At 42.9% G+C, this 21,414-nt stretch overlaps 1 protein-coding gene across 2 annotated transcripts in view; it reads right to left on the bottom strand.

Moving 5' to 3' along the window:
- ARMH4 (armadillo like helical domain containing 4) overlaps nt 1-21,414 on the bottom strand; it is a 198,349-nt gene that overhangs the window by 99,685 nt on the left and 77,250 nt on the right. For both annotated transcript variants that reach the window (XM_056547376.1, XM_056547375.1), the window contains exon 5: nt 16,583-16,846. In XM_056547376.1, coding sequence (XP_056403351.1) covers nt 16,583-16,846 — 264 coding nt within the window. The remainder of the gene's footprint in view (nt 1-16,582; nt 16,847-21,414) is intronic.

Raw genomic sequence — 21,414 nt, 5'->3', positions numbered from 1 at the left:
TTCCCCCACATTAGGCAATGGCAGGATAAGACTTCAAGGTGTGATGGGATTCAATGGCGCTGAGCAGGAGCAGACACGTCAGGTAAGGTGGAGGATGACTTTATTAAAACAATGCTACGCGTTTCACCGCGTTTCAACGCGTAACATTGTTTTAATAAAGTCATCCTCCACCTTACCTGACGTGTCTGCTCCTGTTCAGCGCCATTGAATCCCATCACACCTTGAAGTCTTATCCTGCCATTGTCTCGCTTGGATGGGAAGGCTGCAGACTGGACTTTTCTCTCACTCACTGTGAGTTTACACAACCGCTCATGGTAAGGGCATTTCCTATTTTACCTGTGGATCCCCTACCTTGCGGTATTACGCTATGGAGCGCTCTTTCCTTCTTTTTTTTCTAGTTGCCCACATTAGGCAGGCAGTGTTCCCCCACATTAGGCAGGCAGTGTTCCCCCACATTAGGCAGACAGTGTTCCCCCACATTAGGCAGGCAGTGTTCCCCCACATTAGGCAGGCAGTGTTCCCCCACATTAGGCAGACAAAGTTCCCCCACGTTAGGCAGGCAGTGTTCCCCCACATTAGGCAGACAAAGTTCCCCCACGTTAGGCAGGCAGTGTTCCCCCACATTAGGCAGGCAGAGTTCCCCAACATTATGTAGGCCAGTGGTCTTCAACCTGAGGACCTACAGATGTTGCAAAACTACAACTCCCAGCATGCCCGGACAGCCGTTGGCTGTACGGGCATGCTGGGAGTAGTAGTTTTGCAACATCTGGAGGTTCACAGGTTGAAAACCACTGATGTAGGCAGTGTTCCCCGACAGACATACAGCCTCCAGCCATATACAGTATAGCTGGAGGCTGTATGCCTGTGTACTGCCCACTTCAGTGCTCCGACCGGAGCGGCTATAGCAGTAGGTCTCGGGACCGGTGGTCGGAGCACCGAAGATGACGTGCCGCTGGTCACTTACCAAGCTGGCCAGCGTGTGTCTTCCTCCTTCTCTATCCTCCGGTCTACGGCGCCTTCGTTTACATGGCCGCACATACGGGACGTCAGTGACGTCCCGGCGGCCCTGCATTTTTAAACTTAACGCGGGGCCGCAGGGAGTTAATAGTGATGGGGGGAATTGCCCCGTCGCTACAGGACGGGCAAACACCAGCTCTGCTCGGGGCCCCAAGCAATTGCTTGGTTTGCCTGTCCTGTTGTGACCTCCCCCGCCGAACCCCCGGGACTGACTCACCGAACCCCTGGAGTTCGATCGAGAGTAATTCCACATTATGGTGCTATACGTAGCGCTATACGTCACCACATAGATTGGCACTATGGGCACCATGACATAAGGCTTAAGGAACTCTACCTGCCTTTGTACAACCTCCTGGATATAAACAACAATATTCTCATTCACTGAACAGGCCTCTTGATGGTGAAGAATTTAAACAAAAATCCTATTAGAAAGTTGCAGAACTTTAGCTTTATGTATATAAAATGACATGGTATCTAGTTTATCATGTTTTATATCCAAGACATATCCCAAGGTAATGGTGATAACTGGCCCCACTATATGGTATGTACAGTACCAACCAACAATATATAATCCACTTAATTTTCTACAGACGTTTCGGTTCTCAAGGAGAATTTTCAATGATAATTCAAAGGGCACTGAGAACATCCTTTAAATGGAAGTCACCTCAAGAAGTAATCATCATATAGTCAGTCACTCTGTGTGACCTTATTCCACCATATGTGACTCCCGCTGCATCAGGGATCATCCACTTATAGATCACTTTAAACAGATGTCTTTGTAGTGACCCAGCGCTCTGAGTGACTCCATGAAGTCTGCACAGAATTTGAAAATGTAGTTTGGGAATCATTACTCTATGGGGGAGATTTATCAAAACCTGTGCAGAGGAAGAGTGGCGCAGTTGCCCATAGCAACCAATCAGATCGCTTCTTTCATTTTCCACAGGCCTCTTTAGAGGCCTGTGGAAAATGAAAGAAGCAATCTGATTGGTTGCTATGGGCAACTGCACCACTCTTCCTCTGCACAGGTTTTGATAAATCTCCCCCTATGTGTAGGGGATGAAAGGGAGAGATAGATGTTTGCCAAACATTCCGTTGACAGATATTTAAAAGGTGCATGGGGACCCTCAAGGGGTTATCAAGCTTTAAGAAAACGTATCTATCCCCTGATCTCTAGAATAGGACCTGATTCTTCCCGTTAAAGGGGTACTCCGCCCCTGGCATCTTATCCCCTATCCAAAGGATAGGGGATAAGATGTTAGATCGCCGCGGTCCCGCTGCTGGGGACCCAGGGGATCGCCGCTGCGGCACCCCGCCATCATTACTGCGCAGAGCGAGTTCGCTCTGTGCGTAATGACGGGCGATACAGGGGCCGGAGCAGCGCGACGTCATGGCTCCGCCCCTCATGACATCACGGCCCGTCCCCTTAATGCAAGTCTGTGGCAGGGGGCGTGACGACCGCCACGCCCCCTTCCCATAGACTTGTATTGACGGGGGCGGGCCGTGACATCACGAGGGGCTGAGCCGTGACGTAACGATGCTCCGGACCCTGTATTGCCCGTCATTACGTGCAGAGCGATCTCGTAATGATAATGATAGCGGGGTGCAGCAGCAGCGATCCCCGGGGTCCCCAGCAGCGGGACCCCGGCGATCTGACATCTTATCCCCTATCCTTTGGATAGGGGATAAGATGTCTAGGGGCGGAGTACCCTTTTAAAGGTTATAGGAGTCAGAATTGGACAAAATTTCCCCCACATATATGTATCCCGTGATATTACGCATATATAATTAATTATGCAAATTAGCATGGCCGGTATTTTTTTGCAAGAAAGGTGGTAACCCTAGTCAAGAGCAGTTCTTCCGTGATGAGTAAGCCCTTTAACAAGCAGGGGTTTCCCTAGGCAGACAATGGGAGAAATGAATCAAAACCTGCCCAGAGGAAAAGTTGCTGGGTTGCCCATGGCAACCAATCAGATTCACAATATAATATTATTGCAGCACTTGCTCTCTTCACAAGCAGAGGTTTTTCAATAGTAATCCTACAGGGCTGAGGGTCCTCTCTGCAGTTCAGCAGGGACTGTCAGCAGAGCACATGGACTGTTTACTACAGGCTGTATTTACTCCAAGTTCTTGAAGGGTAATAAAAGGGACTCTAACAGCTATGTATAATTACTGATCCTTCTTGCCTATAAATGGAGCATTTTGGTATGGAACTTTTCTAGTAATGCGATCTCCTACTATGCTCGTTACAATTCTAAAAGACTCTGTCTGCCAGTGGTAGAGTTATTATCCAAAGCAGAGAATGTTCACAAAGAGCATATTTGTGGTAATTTGCATCTTTTCTTGGTGAAAAATTCCCAAATTTGATGAAAAAATTGAAAATTTTGCATTTTTCTAACTTTGAAGCTCTCTGCTTGTAAGAAAAATGGATATTCCAAATAAATTTTATTTTTATTCACAAATACATTATGTCTACTTTATGTTTGCATCATAAAATTTATGCGTTTTTACTTTTGGAAGACACCAGGGGGCTTCAAAGTTCAGCAGCAATTTTCAAATTTTTCACAAAATTTTCAAACTCACTATTTTTCAGGGACCAGTTCAGGTTTGAAGTGGATTTGAAGTGAATTCATATTAGAAATACCCCACAAATGACCCCATTATAAAAACTGCACCCTCCAAAGTATTCAAATTGACATAGAGTAAGTGTGTTAACCCTTTAGATGTTTCACAGGAACAGCAGCAAAGTGAAGGAGAAAATTCAAAATCTTCATTTTTTACACTCGCATGTTCTTGTAGACCCAATTTTTGAATTTTTGCAAGGGGTAAAAAGGAGAACATTTGTATTTGAAACCCAATTTTTCTCGAGTAAGCACATACCTCATATGTCTATGTTAATTGTTCGGCGGGCACAGTAGAGGGCTCAGAAGGGAAGGAGCGACAAATGGTTTTTGGGGGGCATGTCACCTTTAGGAAGCACCTATGGTGCCAGAACAGCAAAAAAAAAACACATGGCATACCATTTTGGAAACTAGACCCCTCGGGGAACATAACAAGGGGTAAAATTAACCTTAATACCTCACAGGTGATTCCCGACTTTTGCATATGTAAAAGAAATAAAAAAAAATTTTACCTAAAATGCTTGGTTTCCCAAAAATTTTACATTTTTAAAAAGGGTAATAGTAGAAAATAACTCCCAAAATTTGAAGCCCAATTTCTCCCGATTCAGAAAACACCCCATATGGGGGTGAAAAGTGCTCTGCTGGCGCACTACAGGTCTCAGAAGAGAAGGAGTCACATTTGGCTTTTTGAAAGCAAATTTTGCTCTGGGGGCATGCCGCATTTAGGAAGTCCATATGGTGCCAGAACAGCAAAAAAAAACACATGGCATACCATTTTGGAAACTAGACCCCTCGGGGAACGTAACAAGGGGTAAAGTGAACCTTAATACCCCACAGGTGTTTCACGACTTTTGCATATGTAAAAAAAAAATAATAATTTTACCTAAAATGCTTGGTTTCCCAAACATTTTAATTTTTTTTTAAAGGGTAATAGCAGAAAATACCCCCCAAAATGTTTAACACAATTTCTCCCGAGTACGGCGATACCCCATATGTGGCCCTAAACTGTTGCATTGAAATACGACAGGGCTCTAAAGTGAGAGCGCCATGCGCATTTGAGGCCTAAATTAGGGACTTGCATAGGGGTGGACATACGGGTATTCTACGCCAGTGATTCCCAAACAGGGGGCCTCCATCTGTAGTAAAACTCCCAGCATGCCTGGACAGTCAGTGGCTGTCTGACAATACTGGGAGTAGTTGTTTTGCAACAGCTGGAGGCTCTGTTTTGGAAACAGTGGCATACCAGACGTTTTTCATTTTTATTGGGGAGGGGAGGGGGGCTGTGTAGGGGTATGTGTATATGTAGTGTTTTTTACTTTTTATTTTATTTTGTGTTAGTGTAGTGTAGTGTTTTTAGGGTACAGTCACACGAGCGGGGGTTCACAGTAGTTTCTCGCTGGCAGTTTAAGCTGCGGCAGAAAATTTGCCACAGCTCAAACTTGCAGCCGGATACTTACTGCAAACCTCCGCCCATGTGAGTGTACCCTGTACATTCACATTGGGGGGGGGGGGGGGGGACATCCAGCTGTTGCAAAACTACAACTCCCAGCATGTACGGTGCATGCTGGGAGTTGTAGTTTTGCAACAGCTGGAGGCATGCTACTTTGGCTAGGAATACTGGGGAATGTAGTTATGCAACAGCTGGAGACACACTGGTTTGCTACTTAACTCAGTGTTTCACAACCAGTGTGCCTCCAGCTGTTGCAAAACTACAACTCCCAGCATGTCCGGTGCATGCTGGGAGTTGTAGTTTGCAACAGCTGGAGGCACACCGGTCGTGAAACACTGAGTTAAGTAAAAAAATAAAAAATAAACTCTGTGTTTCACAACCAGTGTGCCTTCAGCTGTTGCAAAACTACAACTCTCAGCAGTCACCGACAGCCAACCGGCATGCTGGGAGTTGTAGTTATGCAACCAGCAGATGCACCACTACAACTCCCAGCATGCACTTTAGCTGATTGTGCAAGCTGGGAGTTGTAGTTATACAACAGCTGAAGGTACACTTTTCCATAGAAAAAATGTGCCTCCAACTGTTGCAAAACTATAAGTCCCAGCATGCCCATAAGGGAATGCTGGGAGTTGTGGTGTTCTGCCTCCTGCTGTTGCATAACTACAGCTCCCAGCATGCCCTTTTTGCATGCTGGGAGCTGTTGCTAAGCAACAGCAGGAGGTTGTCACTCACCCAACTGCTGATCCACGCTGCAGGTCAGTCCCTCGCCGCCGCAGCCGCCGCCGCTCCTGGGGCCCCGATCCCAACAGGAACGCCGGGGATTGGGGTCCCCAGCTGCCGGGGTCCACGTCCCGCACCCGCTCATGTCCTCCGGAAGAGGGGCGGAGCGGGTTGCGGGAGTGACACCCGCAGCAGGTGCCCTGATTGGTCGGCCTGTAAACCGGCCGACGAATCAGGGCGATCGTGAGGTGGCACCAGTGCCACCTCACCCCTGCTGGCTATGGAGACCCAATTGACCCAGAATCCGCCGCAGATCGCTGGGTTGAATTGTACAGCGATCTGCGGCCATCGCCGACATGGGGGGTCATCATGACCCCCCTGGGCGATATGCCGCGATGCCTGCTGAACGATTTCAGCAGGCATCGGGCACCGGGTCCGCTCCAGATGGCTGCGGGGGGGGCGGGAAAGCACATGACGTTCTCATACGTCATGTGTCCTTAAGGACTCGGAAATGGAGACGTATGAGAACGTCATGTGTCCTTAAGGGGTTAAAAAGCCCCGGGACCGGGTTATATATTAAATGTGAGAACACTTGGGACGACTGACATGAAAAAGGACTTGGGATTCTTAGTTAACAGTGAATTTAGCTGTAGTGACCAGTGTCGGGCAGCTGCTGCCAAGGCTAATAAAATCATGGGGAGCATCAATAGGGGCATAGATGCCCACGACAAGGAAATAATTCTACCACTGTACAAATCACTAGTCAGACCACACATAGAATACTGTGCACAGTACTGGGCACCAGTGTACAAGAAAGATATAGTGGAGCTGGAGAGGGTTCAAAGACGGGCAACCAGGGTAATACGGGGAATGGGAGGACTACAGTACCCAGAAAGATTATCAGAATTAGGGTTAATTACCGTAGTTTAGAAAAAAGAAGGCTTAGGGGCGACCTAATAACTATGTATAAATATATCAGGGGACAGTACAGAGATCTCTCCCATAATCTATTTATACCCAGGACTGTATCTATAACAAGGGGGCATCCTCTACGTCTTGAGGAAAGAAGGTTTCTACACCAGCATAGACGGGGGTTCTTTACTGTAAGAGCAGTGAGACTATGGAACTCTCTGCCGGAGGAGGTGGCCATGGTGAACTCTGTAACAGAGTTCAAAAAGGGGTCTGGATGCATTTTTGGAGAATAATAACATTATAGGTTACGTATTCTAGATTTATAGGGACAGAACGATGATCCAGGGATTTAGTCTGATGCCATATTTGGAGTCAGGAAGGAATTTTTACCTCTAGTATGAGTTTTTTTTTTCCTTTTTCTGGATCCATTCAGTTGGGACTCATTATGGGTTTAGGTTGAACTTGATGGACTCTGGTCTTTTTTCAACCTTATGAACAATGTTACTATGTATTACAAGGCTCAAGGATCACGTGGAGAGCGCTATGCAAATTATTGCTGGATCCTTCAAGTGGCCCTTTATTGGCTGAACACCCCCTATTACACAGGGAGATATGTGGTGGACATGATCGGCTGATGAACCAGCGCTTGCTCGTTTGTCTGTTGATCGCCTGCCCTATCACACAGGATGATATTAGCATATTCGGCCTTTAATAGGGCCCTTACTTATAGATAACAGATCATCTCAGGGTGGATTCACACAAACAATTGTATATATGTGAATGTGGTTGTTTTGGCGACAAGCAAATGGATTTCTGTAAGTTTTATAAGATAAAAGAGAACCCGGGAATGGACAGAATGGCAATGAAAGGGTGCATGACAGGGGGCATTTCAGCAGCAAGTAGAGTGAGGGGTCAAGTACAGGTCAGTGAAGTGGGAGGGGGTGGGGTCAGGTTAGTTTATAAATGTTTCAGCTATGAAGGGAGGGGGATCAGTTGTGAGGAGAATTCAGTTAGGAAAGTTGCCCGCTCACCCGCCCTGTACTTATAGGGTTGTGGGGTTTGGAGACTTTTGGGGACTAGTAGTTTAATTGTCGCAGCGGCAGGAGCTAGAGGGGGACTTGGAGTCAGGTGGAGAGAAGTTGGAGGAAATGGAATGGTGAGGCTTGGGGGCGGAACCCAGCCTCTGGTGGTGAACCCCTGCGGGAGAGGCCCAAAGGGGTGGGGTCTCTGAAGGAGGTGCCCTGGGGTTTAGGTGTGGGACGGCTCAGGGCAAAGTAGGAGACCCCATGAGGATCAGGAAGCCTCGAAGTCCCTCTCTGGCTAGGTGGGGAGAGTTACTTTGGGAGTTAAGGAAGTTATTGCACTAATTTTGATAATGTTGTAAATGGTTGGTCAGGTAATGTTCACCTGATTATTTATTAATAAGTTAATAATAATATGTTGTGTTATTTAATAAAGTGGCCGCTGTGGCCTTTTATACCAAAGTATGGTGTTGCATGATGTTTTGGTGGGAAATGGGGGTAGTGTGGGGGTCATAGCGGAGGTAAATGTTGCCCTAGTCATGAAAAAACTGCAGAAATTTCTACAACACATTCTACCAAGTGTGAATCCATTCTAATGCTGCATCATTTCTGGTCTTGATCTTTACTGGTCTACAAAATCCTGAGGATCGCTAAGTTTACAGCTTTTACCAGTGCAGCATTCAAAACATTGAAAGCAAATGTAAAATACATGTTTACACAAAATTGTCCTATTAATAATTCACTTTAATGGAAATGTCACGAGCTTAGAACTTTCCCAAGCCAGTCTATAATGTTTTGTGTTTTTATAGATGCCTTAACACATAAATGCTTTTTAATTCCTTTTTTTTTAACCAACAGGGAATCGCCTACGGGGTATGACTCAGTCCTATGAATTTACTGAAACACGTATTAAGATATTCTATGTACATAAAGATTCTTTTCTATAGTATTAAACAATAAATGTGCATCATTTAAAATGTCAAAGGACTGAATCAAGGTCTATAGAAAAATGTCCTTGGATGGGTTCGCTTACTTTCACTTAGAACCAAGGGCATACCATTAAGGCAACTCCTGGAACTGCTGCCTGTAAAGAGATTTCACACAACCCTCTCCACTTTCTCTCCTTCCCATTGGGAATCCAAAAACAGAGTGTCAGGAATCTAAACCACCCTGAAGTGATAGGACCCTAACAAACATCTCTACATATCTCAGCCTACTGGACAGTATTACTTATTAGCTATTTTATATACAGGGCTTGTCTCACAGTCACAACATTTTGGTCATATCACTAGGATGTGTGCTTCACAGAGGCTCCATGTTCTTCCCACTATAGGCAATGGCCAAAAAAGCTAGCAGAGCCTACAGGAGCACACCAGTTTACAAGCAATGTTGCCACTAAGCTTCACTCATCTGCAAAAGTCCCACCTCTTCCAAAAGGACACTGACGTAAAAAAAAAATCCACCACTTCAGCGTCAATTGGACATTGATGGTATATCCTAGTGATATGCTGTCTTTAAGCCATCAACCCCTTTAAGGTTCAGAAGCTTTTAAAAGAAATATATAGAGGACAAATCCTCTACATCCCTCTGCTTTCCACAACTCCAAGGGGGACATTTATAATCGTTGCTTTGGTAAGCGAGTTCTATAGGCATTTATGTGTGACATATTTATCATACTATCATAGGGGGTTGATAAATTTGGCTCACATAAGCAAAAACCAATAAAATCACTTTGGAATACCATATTCTTAAAGGGGTACTCCGCCCCTAGCATCTTATCCCCTATCCAAAGGATAGGGGATAAGATGTCAGATCACGGGGTGCCACTGTGGACCCCTGGGATCTCCGCTGCAGCACACCGCTATCATTACTGCACAGAGCAAACTCTCTTTGTGCATAATGAACAGCAATACAGGGGCCAGAGCATCGTGAAGTCACGGCTCCGCCCCCTCGTGATGTCACAGCCCGCCCCTCAATACAAGTCTATGGAGGGAGGCATGGCAGCCATCATGCCCCCTCCCATAAACTTGCATTAAGGGGGGGGCTGTTACATCACAAGGGGGCGGAGCCTTGACGTCATGATGCTCTGGCCCCTGTATCGCAGGTCATTATGCACAGAGCGAGTTTGCTTTGTGCAGTAATGATAGCGGGGCGCTGCAGCGGAGATCCCAGCGGCGGGACCCCCGCGATCTGACATCTTATCCCCTATCCTATAATGTATGTGTGTCTATCCTGTGGGCTACTTCAGATTTGGTGGACAATGAAGACCAGCATTTTTTTGTGTAATATTAACAACATGTTTTTTTTATAAAAGTTTTTTAAATGTGTTTTTTTTTTTTACTTTACAGGCTTAGTAGTGGAAGCCATATTATAGACGGAGTCCATTACTAAGCCATGGCTTAGCGTTAGCCCCAAAAACAGCTAGCTCTTTTCCAGGGGCCTTACTAAAAATGAAAGAAGTGATATGATTGGTTGCTATGGGCAACTGGTCAACTTTTCCTCTCCATAGGTTTTGATAAATCTCCCCTATAGTTTTGTAGGAAAAGTTCCAGGATAACTTGTCATTTATCCATAGAAATGTCTGCTCTTTCCTGGCTAACTAGTCATGTGGATGGTCCTACTAAATGACTAACAACTATCTGTGTATAAGTGTGCATATAGGTGGAGATTTATCACTGTCGGTGTGAGGTAGAAATCATTTAAACCATGTCAGCGCTTTCTATGTTTTGTATGTCTGTGCAAAATTTGTCAACCGTGCGCAACTTGTTGATAAATTTTGCTCAAACATAGACATTCCTTCATGTTTCTACCGTCTGACAGATTGGTACGTGCACTCCTCGGTGTTCTATATATTTGCGCTAAATCTGTTGCGTTTCCGAAAGTTTTAATATCTAAACAAAAAATGTGCAATAGTAAATTAGAGTGTAAAGCATTTTTCTTTCTACGGTACACGAGCACGTAGAGAACAACCGAAAATATTCTATAAAAAAAAAAGCACTAAAAAGACGCACTGAAAAGACGCAATGAAAGTCACTGCACATAGAGTAGGACTGTCCACATAACTACTTAGCTCAGAATAAGCAAAGATTTACGAGAATAAATTGCAGGTTTTTCCGAATTTCCCCCCAAAATATTATATATATCTATATATCTATATATATACATATATATATACTGTGTATATATATATATACTGTGTATATATATATATATATACACATATTAATCCGCTCATCCCCTCCCTCTTTATAACATGATGCTGATAGATTAGATAGCATTTTCATAAGGACCCGTTCCCTTTAAGCATCAAAAGGAGTCTGACAGCCACTTGTATGGCCAGGAAAATAAGTTTTAATCCTCATCATGCTGCGATTGTAAGTGTCCTTTGGGCGATCCTTCTCGTGCAATGCTCGAAGCTCTCTCCATTGAATGCTCCCTAACCTCTCCCCTTTGTGTGAAGTTTCAGTGCCCATCCAGGAGATTCCTAAAGACTGTTACCCAGAGGGGAGCAATGAGGAAGCGTTCAGTACAGAGTCCCCATGACACTGCACAGCTAGGGACCGCATAGTGGAAACTTGCAATTGCAGAGTGAGGAGGATTAAAATTTGCTTTGTAGCATGACCATTCAAAAAAGATTTGTTTAAACTGCATTACCCCCTCCCCTCATATAGCACTGTCAGTACTTTTGTGAGGGTCATAAACTGCTGACAAGCTCCCTTAAATGCTTAAATTGAACCCATCACATTTAAAATGATGTCCAATCTGCAGTCATCATATTATAGAACAGGACGAGCTGAGAAGATTGATATATAGTTTTGTGGGAAAAGATTCAGTGGAACTAGTCATTTAGTCATTCTGGGCTCAGGAGTCCAGTGGGTGGTTCTGCTCAGTGATTGACAGTTATCACTGGATAGGTCTGCCTAATGGACTCTTAAGAGTATTAAACAACAAGTTATACTAAATATAGTAAAGTTATACATAATTATATATCAATCTGCTCAGCTCTTTCTGTGCTATAAGATGCTGACTGCAGATTCAAATGCATTTTTAAATAGAAAAGGTTCCCTTTAAATCAGTAGCAGTAGAGGGAACTCTGTTTGCTGAGGGATCTGAGGGGTCAAAACTGCAGACAGACCCCTGTTAGGTTACCTTAGGCTTTTCACACTTTTCTAGTCTCCGGCTAGCCGTAACTTTATCATATTATCACACAACAGCTGCATACAACGCCCATCTTATAAGGTGTATTATGCCGTTCTTAAGGCAATTAGATGGCTGATTTATTTTAGAGTACTTGCTATTTCTGAACACCCTCTGGGTAGCTCGTACTTGACAGTTTTCTTTTCTCGGCCACAATTGAAAACTGATGATATTCATAACTGTGACAAGATATAAGGACAAGCAAGGTCAGGCTGGGATAATAGTGATGATACGACGTGGTGCGACACATGTATAGCTCATGCAGAGACTGATTATTGAGCTGGAGTAGCGGAATGCTTCGGGTATAGAAATCGAACACAGCAAATTGAATAAGGTGAAGAAACACACAGCGGACAACACACAAGATAATATCTCACGGAAAAGTCAAGGAGAGCAGTATGTTACATTTAGTACCAGATTAGTAATGGCATGACCCACATTTTACGGGTTCACTAAATTACATCATTATTTGTTCCCCAGAGGGGGGGAACTTTGCATGGCCAGGAGAATAATCCTTTTCTATACCATCAATTGTTGCAGACTTTTGCTGCCCTCTAGTGTCTAAAACATGAAGACGTGACAGTTTTGATTTGAAGCTGTTTACAGATGATATTACGGCAGTGCTTTCCAAACAGTGTGCCTCCAGCTGTAGCAAAACTACCACACCCAGCATGTCTGGCCAGCCAAAGGCACACTGAAAAACAATGTAATAGGGAACCGTATTACAAATCTACATGACAAAGTAAGTATATTGCTTACTGCTACCTACTGGAAGCCATCTACCAGTATATTGCAACCTAGATTCTGACAATGAACTGCACACAGACATTCATTTACAACACCAGGTATTGCATTATGGCAGGAGGTTTAATCATTGTACTTCATAGGTAATCATTTTCCATATTCTAGTAACATATAGAATAACACAACCCCTTCTTTAAAAAGCTATTATAGAGTTTGCTTTCAAAATTTAACCTTAAAGGAGGACTCTGGTACTTTTTTCTTATCCCCTATCCACAGCATAGCGGGTAAGTGTCTAAAAGCGGGGGATCCAACTGCTGGGACCCCCTGCCGTCTCCTACCCAGCGCCCTGGTGTTCAGAATACCAGCTATCCTCGTGCATGGAGTAGAAGTGGTCAACACACCCTGTCTATGAGAGAGCTGGAGACACTCATTTCAATGAGATGACCAGAACCCTCGAGCGGTTCATTTTCCCACCATAACCGTGTTTTTTTTTATTTATTTGTTGTTGTTTTTTTAACCGGACTGAAAACCGTGGTCTGCTGCGCTTTTTAGTCTGGTTCAAAAACCAGATACAGTTGGAAAATAAGCCAACCGGTGTCACCTATTGAAATGAACGGGGTACAGCACGGGTATGGCAGGGAGGAGAAGGGGGTTTTAAATTTCCCCTGCTGGATCTGACTGCCATATTCCCTAAACATGGTGTGAATGCAGCCAGGGGGAGAGTCATGTCCAATACTGGTTGATAAGAAATTCCTCTTATCCCATTCTAAAGGAAGATCTGCATTATCGGAGGTATGTCTTAAGATGGTTTTCAGCAGATGGAGAACTGTGCTATATAATACATAGCATATATGCATTCTTTTTATCCCTACACCTGTTTTTATGATTTTAGTCATTCACAACCTAGGTTGTCTCTTTGTGCTATATATATACATATATATATATATATATATATATATATATATATATATATATACACATGTATATAGCTTTTTATTTCTACAGCTGACAGCCCCTAACAGCTCTATGTACTTTGTGGCCTTTTTTTTTTTGCTACCATAGTAACTTGCTTATGTGACCCTGATCATGTGACCATTGTTTTACCTGCTCATGTGACCTATTCATGTGACCTGCTCATGTGACCATGACCACATTTCTTTCCATTATGCATATTTCTGTTTATTTATAATAGTATTGTACGTAATTGAAATCCTAGAATATATGATGTTAATTATCTGTGTTTTTAATGCAATATTTTTGTGATATTGAGAGAGATTTATCAAAATCTGTGTAGGGGAAGAGTGGTGCAGTTGCCCATAGCAACCAATCAGATTGCTTCTTTCATTTAAAAAAAAAAAAGGCCTCTGACAAATGAAACAAGCAATGTGATTGGTTGTTATGGGCAACTGCACCACTCGTCCTCTACACAAAATTACACACCTCTCCCACAAGCCTTTTTATGTGGACCAATCAGATCCTTTGGCACCTTTTCTTTGCACATATAGGGGGGGGGGGGGGGGATGTATTAAGCATTTTACCCGTCTTTTGGTGCATAAAAAAGACAAAATTTGGTGCACATATGGCTTTTCGAGCATTTGTGAGACAACTACAGCTAGCTGAGATACAACTACTTCACAGAAGCAAAAACCCACACATGTGCACATGCTCCAAATTTATTACACCACGTGTGACTTTTGATAAATTAGGAGCACAAACACATAACTTGAGCCTGGTAGTTTAGTTTTAAAAACGTGTGAAGCTAAACACACTGGGGGAGATTCATCAAAACTTGTGCAGAGGAAAAGTCCCATAGCAACCAATCAGATCACTTCTTTCATTTTTGAAAAGGCCTCGGAAAAATAAAATGTAGGTTTCCTCTGGTAGAAGAACCATATAAGAAAAAAAAAAAGAAAAAAGAGAGAGGGGAATTTGCGCCCCCTAGTGAAGGACGTTACAGACCAGATTAGGGTGGTAAGGTTAAACTCACCAAATTCGGTTGCGCTCAGAGCACAACACCTCAAAAAGCGTTCTTAAATCGGTATGTCTCCAGACCAGACCCGCAGCCACGATCCTCTGGTAGCAGCTTTGCTGTTCCAGTTTGAAGCAGTAGGGAAGGTAGTGGAAAATTGGACTGGTCCTGGCGCTGGCACTCTGGATATGAAAAAGGACTAGGAACACCGTTGTATTTCCTTAAGTGGATTTTATTTTACAAACACATATGCAACGTGTTTCTGGTCCGAAACGGACCCTTCGTCAGGCAAGGTGTGTCACACACCTTGCCTGACGAAGGGTCCGGTCCAATTTTCCACTACCTTCCCTCTGGTAGAAGAGGAGAAAAGAAAATCCTGCTTTCCAGTAATACAAAACAAAAAATTTAAAAGCAAACAGTGTCAGACAACGAGTTTTGACGGACAGGACCCCCTATTCGCCAGGTCCCGATTCCGCCTCTCGAAACGCGTTGTCTGACACTGTTTGCTTTTTTACATTTTATTTTGTATTACTTTTGGCAATAATGACTTTTTTTTTTTTTTGCAATAATACTTTGAGTCCACCTCGGTTTGTGGTACCACTCAGCTGAGACATCCCCGTGTAGAGCACCTGGAAAGCAGAACTTTCTTTCTCCTCTTCTACCAGAGGAAAACTACGATGTTGAAGTACAACACCATAAGGTAGCGCGCACTGATCATTTTTCTTGCATATCGCATTTACTAGAGATAATTACACATAGCTGCGCTTTGTGTTTGTGTTTTTCTCTAATTTGTGCTCTGAAAAATAAAAGAAACAATGTGATTGGTTGCTATGGGCAACTGGTCAACTTTTCCTCAGACAAGTCTTGATGAATCTCCCTCAGTGTGATACATCTCCCCCAGGGGGAGATTTATGTAAACCTATCCAGAGGAAAAGTTGCTGAGATGCCCATAGCAACCAATCAGATCGCTTCTTTCATTTTTAAAAAGGCCTCTGAAAAAAGAAAGAAGAAATCTGATTGGTTGCCATGGGCAACTCAGCAACTTTTTTTCTGAACAGGTTTTGATAAACCTTCCCCAAACTTCCTATTTGCACCTTTTTGTAAACATGTCCTGGAATCTTATGAAGGGATCTACTCCCTGAAAACGCATTTATTTTGGACAAATAAATAGATTTGCTTGTTATTTTAAAGGGGTACTCTTATCCAAAGGATTTGAGTGTGAAGCTTGACAACCATGGGGCTGTGTGAAGCGTGACGACTCTGCCCCCGTGTGACATCACGCCTCGCCCCCTCAATGCAATTCTATGGGAGGGGGCGTGACGATATGTGTGCCACTTTTTTTTTTTCTTACAATTCTTTAAATATTAAAACTGAGCTAATTTCATCCAGAACAGCACCACGCATGTCCTCAGGTTGTGTATAATATTATTGGCTCCATTCACCTCAATGGTACTGAGCTGCCATACTGCACACAACCTCAGGACAGAAGTGATGCTTTTTTTTTTTTTTCTTTTGAACAAATTAAGAAATTTTATGCTGGATAACCCCAGTTTTTTTTTGCAAAAGTGCAGCAACTTTGTAGCACCACTCGTTTCTGCATAACCATCACATTTTCATAATACAATGGGATGTTCCTAAACATATTATTTATAGACTTATCAATGGAAATTTTCCATTTAAACACAGCGTAATAAAAGTATCGGAGAACTGTTTCGAAACAGAGTTCCTTATAAAATATATACAGTGGCTACAAACTGGATATTCATGTTTACCATTTGTCTACTGGCCTCTAGATGTTGCAAAATCTAATAATATTACACAAGGAGTTTAAAAATTCTGATATTTATATAGATTCACATAGAGTTATCTCCATCCTTTCATCTGCCAACATTTTTTCCCATATTATCCATGAATAGTAATGGTCACTTCTTACCTAGTCCTTGATTTTGTTGTTCCCACGCCATGCTGTCTGGGACTGGATAAGCAGCTCCTTCAATCAGGGCAATGTTGGCATCATCTTCAAGAGGTTCTTGAGAGGACAGTCCTGGGAGGGTGAAGAGTGGAACATCCAAATCTCTCTCTGAGCTTTCATCCACGGAGTCATTATCTTTATTATCATCATCCTCTTCTTCATCATCTTCATCTGTCTCATCATCGTCTTCTTCATCTTCCTCATCGTCGTCCTCCTCATCTGCGTCTGCACCAGCAAGAAGAATACAGGAGGTTAGAGAGTCTCCAGTAAAATACCCACCATAATTGCGCAATGTGGTATATTTTAGTTGATATATACTGTATGTGTTGATTAGCTTTGTACTGTATTTTGTAGGGGAGCCCTGTTTTCTTAAATGTACCTATAAGCATTAGGGATATGTCATAAGTGTTGATAAGCTGGTGTCTGTGAATGAGACCTCCGCCAGTTGTAAGATAGAGCTGGGAGAAGCACACAGTTGAGCTCTTCTCTTCCCAGTTAGCTGCCATTTCCGTCTGACTAGAGGAAATGGGTTTCATATCTATGGGACCATCTCCTGCAGTGAGATGGAGATCACAACAAGCTTCTCATGGCTCTATGCAATGATCAGTAGAGGGGTTTCTGAGACCCCGGCTGATCAAAATGTATAAAGTGACAGGGACGCTTTAAAGGGGTATTACCATCTTAGAGAATATGCTAGAATATGCCATTGGTGGTTCTGACCTTTGAGATTTCCATTAATACTAAGAATTAAGGTAGATGTAGCACTGGTTTAGCTCTGCGTCCCTGTCACTGCAGTGTGTCTCAATTAACGTGAATAGAGCTGGCTGCATTTCCCTGTGCAGCCAGATGGGCAGAAGTGCCACTGTCCATGAAAAAGCAGCACTGCATCCTGTTTATTCTCAGGAGTGACACTTGGGACCCCCACTGACTATATGGTATTAGCATATCCTATATAGAAACAGAGAATGTGTTAGCAGATCCATTCAGCCCATCTAGTCTGCCCAATTTTCTGAATACTATGAATATTGCCTGTCCCTATCTTATATAAAGGATAGCTTTATGCCTATCTTCATCTTATATGAAGGATAACCTTATGCCTATCCCTACCTTATATGAAGGATAGCCTTATGTCTATCTCTATCTTATATGAAGGATAGCATTATGCCTATCTCTATCTTATATGATGGATAGCCTTATGCCTATCCCTATCTTATATGAAGTATAGCCTTATGTCTATCCCTATCTTATATGAAGGATAGCCTTATGTCTATCCCTACCTTATATGAAGGATAGCCTTATGTCTATCTCTATCTTATATGAAGAATAGCATTATGCCTATCTCTATCTTATATAAAGGATAGCCTTATGTCTATCCCTATCTTATATGAAGGATAGCCTTATGTCTATCCCTATCTTATATGAAGGATAGCCTTATGTCTATCCCTATCTTATATGAAGGATAGCCTTATGTCTATCTCTATCATATATGAAGGATAGCCTTATGCCTATCCCTATTTTATATGAAGGATAGCATTATGCCTATCTCTATCTTATATGAAGGATAGCCTTATACCTATCCCATGCATGCTTAAACTCCTTCACTGTATTTGCAGCTACCCCTTCTGCAGGACGGCTATTCCATGCATCCTTTGCAATACTTTCTGATATTGCTGTAGAAACATTTGCCCCTCTAATTTATCCTTACCCTCTTATCTATACTCTCTTCCTTTACCGTGTTGCTATATCCCAGCTCTTATATTATAAGATGGGAATACCCCTTTAAAGATTTATATGAAAATGACTGCATGCTACCTCTACCACTGGAAAAGTTAAAGGCATCCCATGGAAAGTTAGAGGGTTACTTTACTGAGAGAGTAGTGGATGCATGGCATAGCCTTCCTGCAATAGTGATAGCTTCCAATACAGTGAAGGAGTTTAAGCATGCATGGGATAGGCATAAGTCTATCCTTCATATAAGATAGGGCCAGGGACTATTTATAGGATTGTAGTTCTATGTTTCTATTTAAGTGTTGACTTCAATAAAAGCAGGAATCTAATATGAGCAGCACAGCAAGCAGGCAGAAGTAGTTCAGTGTTGGCCCATTACAACATGTATGTTCTGCTGCTTTTGTAGGGGAATCACTGGTTGCAGTCAGGTTTATTGCACTGCAGTGATGGTGTCCACTTGTACTGAACCTTATAGTTTATTGAAGACAACATTCAATGTGGATGTCAGGTTGTGTTTCCCACAGATGTCTATGAGAAAGCAGAGATGCCCAGCTACAAGCTACTTGCTATATCTTTATATAATTTCGAGCAGTATTTTACTTTTTCTGGCTCTGCTTGTGCGGGTGTTAGCATTCACTGCCTTTCATGCATTCTATTCCTGAAAATCTCAGTGCAAGTAAGAGTCTGATAAAATACATTAGATAAAATGAGAAATAACATTAGATGAAGTGATGAGTGACTACAACCTATGGACCCTCTGATTACATTTAGACCTATTTTTTATATAGGGCTAAATGTAAGAGCTGAAAAGAAACGGGGACTACAGATGGGCTGCAGATGTTAGTTGGGAAAGGAAAGGCTAGAAGCATGGTAGCATGGAGAAAAGACAGGAGATCAATGAAGCAGCAGAGCAGTTAGGAGAAGTAATGACACTGTGACAGCTGAGTGACAACGTACCACTTCGGCAGTTCGGCATGGCCGGAGGAAAGATGTAGCATGCAAGGCAGCAAACTGAATAAAAGCTGAATAAAAAACATAAAGTGGTGCCAATCATGAGAAAACAGTAGACCAAATGACTCAACAAGACCTTATAAAAAAGCTCAATGTCCTAAAAAAAAAGCCTCAAGGCATGATGGGAGGTGACATAGGTTCTCATATGGCCTGTTTACAGTCACTAAAATGTTATGCGTCACATCGGGGTGCAATTTAAGGGGATGTTTTACTACATAATGGTGCACAATTTCTCTGTTATTTGCAACTTGAACTATGACATGTTCACACATGTCTGGCATCAGTCTTAGCCTAAACTCACCGAAACTGATGTCACAACTGATGTGTTCCCCTGTCCAGCACGCATGTTTCAAGTTTAATCGCCTGGCGTCCAACTTGAGAAGGAACCAGAATTTAACCGGGATGTAAGGGATTTTTTATGCCCCTGCCACCTGTAACCCTCTGCACAGTGAGATGACTAGGCTGCAGTTACGCTGCATCCATAGTAACCTACAGGAAGTGCTACCTACTAGTGCCCTCTATGAGTTGATAAGTCCTCACCATTGGCCAAGACTATGTGGCTCCTGGTTTTGTCACAATTTGCTGTAAGTGTGAGGACACAAGTATCTGAAAATCTGGGCCGAAAAATCGACAGAATTTACAGTAGCAGCAAATAAAAAATCTCATCCACATGCTGCAAAAAAAAAACTGCACAAATTCCATGTCAGTAATGGCGTCAGGAATGCTGCAGATTTATTGTAGATTTTCTCCATCAACTTCATCAGCAGCAAAATCCACAAGTGTGAATTTTTGTCTAAAATGCTGAGGTCTATGGCCGACATTTATCATTGTCTTTAGACAGTTTTTTGTGTTTAGATAAGGCGCAAGCAGAGTTTATTTGCGCCTTTTTGCGCCTTTTGGTTTACACATTTCCGCTGATTTTGAATTGCAATCCACTGATTTTGGCAATACACGTGATATGAACGGGTTTTATGAACTGCGCATTTTTGTGAAAAGGCTCAAAAAAGGCGCAAAGCCACTAAAAATTCTCTAAAACTCCACGAGCCCAGACTTAGCTTAGCTTTTTGTTGTATGTAAAGAGAGAAATTTCAGAAAATGTGACCTGCACAAAATGTATCAAATGGTCTGCGACCATTTAAAGGAAATCTGTCATCAGAATCACCCGCACTAAACCTGTTACACAGGCTTGTAGTGCGGGTGATCCTGATTAAAACACTTCTTACCTGGTTAAAAATGGTTTAGCGGTTCCTCAGATATCTTTATTTTTAGTTTTCTGTTATTCCCTGGCTTGGGACTCAGTGGGAGGTCTTATCATCTGGGACTCGGCCACACGTCATTCTAGCTGGGCGGAGCTGCCGCCCGGCTCATGAATATTCATGAACTTATCCTCGCGGCCCTCCCCGCCAGACCTAGCAAAAGGAGTTAGACTACGAGGATAAGTTCATGAATATTCATGAGCCGGGCGGCAGCTCCACCCAGCTAGAATGACGTGTGGCCGAGTCCCAGATGATAACACCTCCCACTGAGTCCCAAGCCAGGGAATAACAGAAAACTAAAAATATAGATATCTGAGGAACCGCTAAACCATTTTTAACCAGGTAAGAAGTGTTTTAATCAGGATCACCCGCACTACAAGCCTGTGTAACAGGTTTAGTGCGGGTGATTCTGATGACAGATTTCCTTTAATAAATTTGGTTCTCCTACACATTACCAGCACACAAAAAAAGTCTAGAAAAATGCTTCACTTAGACCTACAATGATAAATGCCGGCCTATTTCTCTATGTTTATTACACTGTAAATATCATTTCTGTTTTTCTGTAAATATTATTTCTGTATTACCTGCACACACTGAGTCTTAAGCAGAATGTTAGGCTATGTTCACATAGCAAAATTTTCTGTATGGAATTCTGCATCGGAATTCTGGATAGAAATTTTGCAGAGTCTCATCTGGCACGGAAATTCTAATTCTGATGACCACAGAAAGAATAGACATAGAATGCATTGCCGTCTATAAGATGACGCATTGCCGAGCGGTCTTAGCGCTGGCACATTA

The sequence above is a fragment of the Hyla sarda genome, chromosome 11 (assembly GCF_029499605.1).
Source record: "Hyla sarda isolate aHylSar1 chromosome 11, aHylSar1.hap1, whole genome shotgun sequence".
Lineage (NCBI taxonomy): Eukaryota > Metazoa > Chordata > Amphibia > Anura > Hylidae > Hyla > Hyla sarda.
Note: the sequence above shows the minus strand (reverse complement) of the source record. Positions and strands in the feature narration are given on the sequence as shown.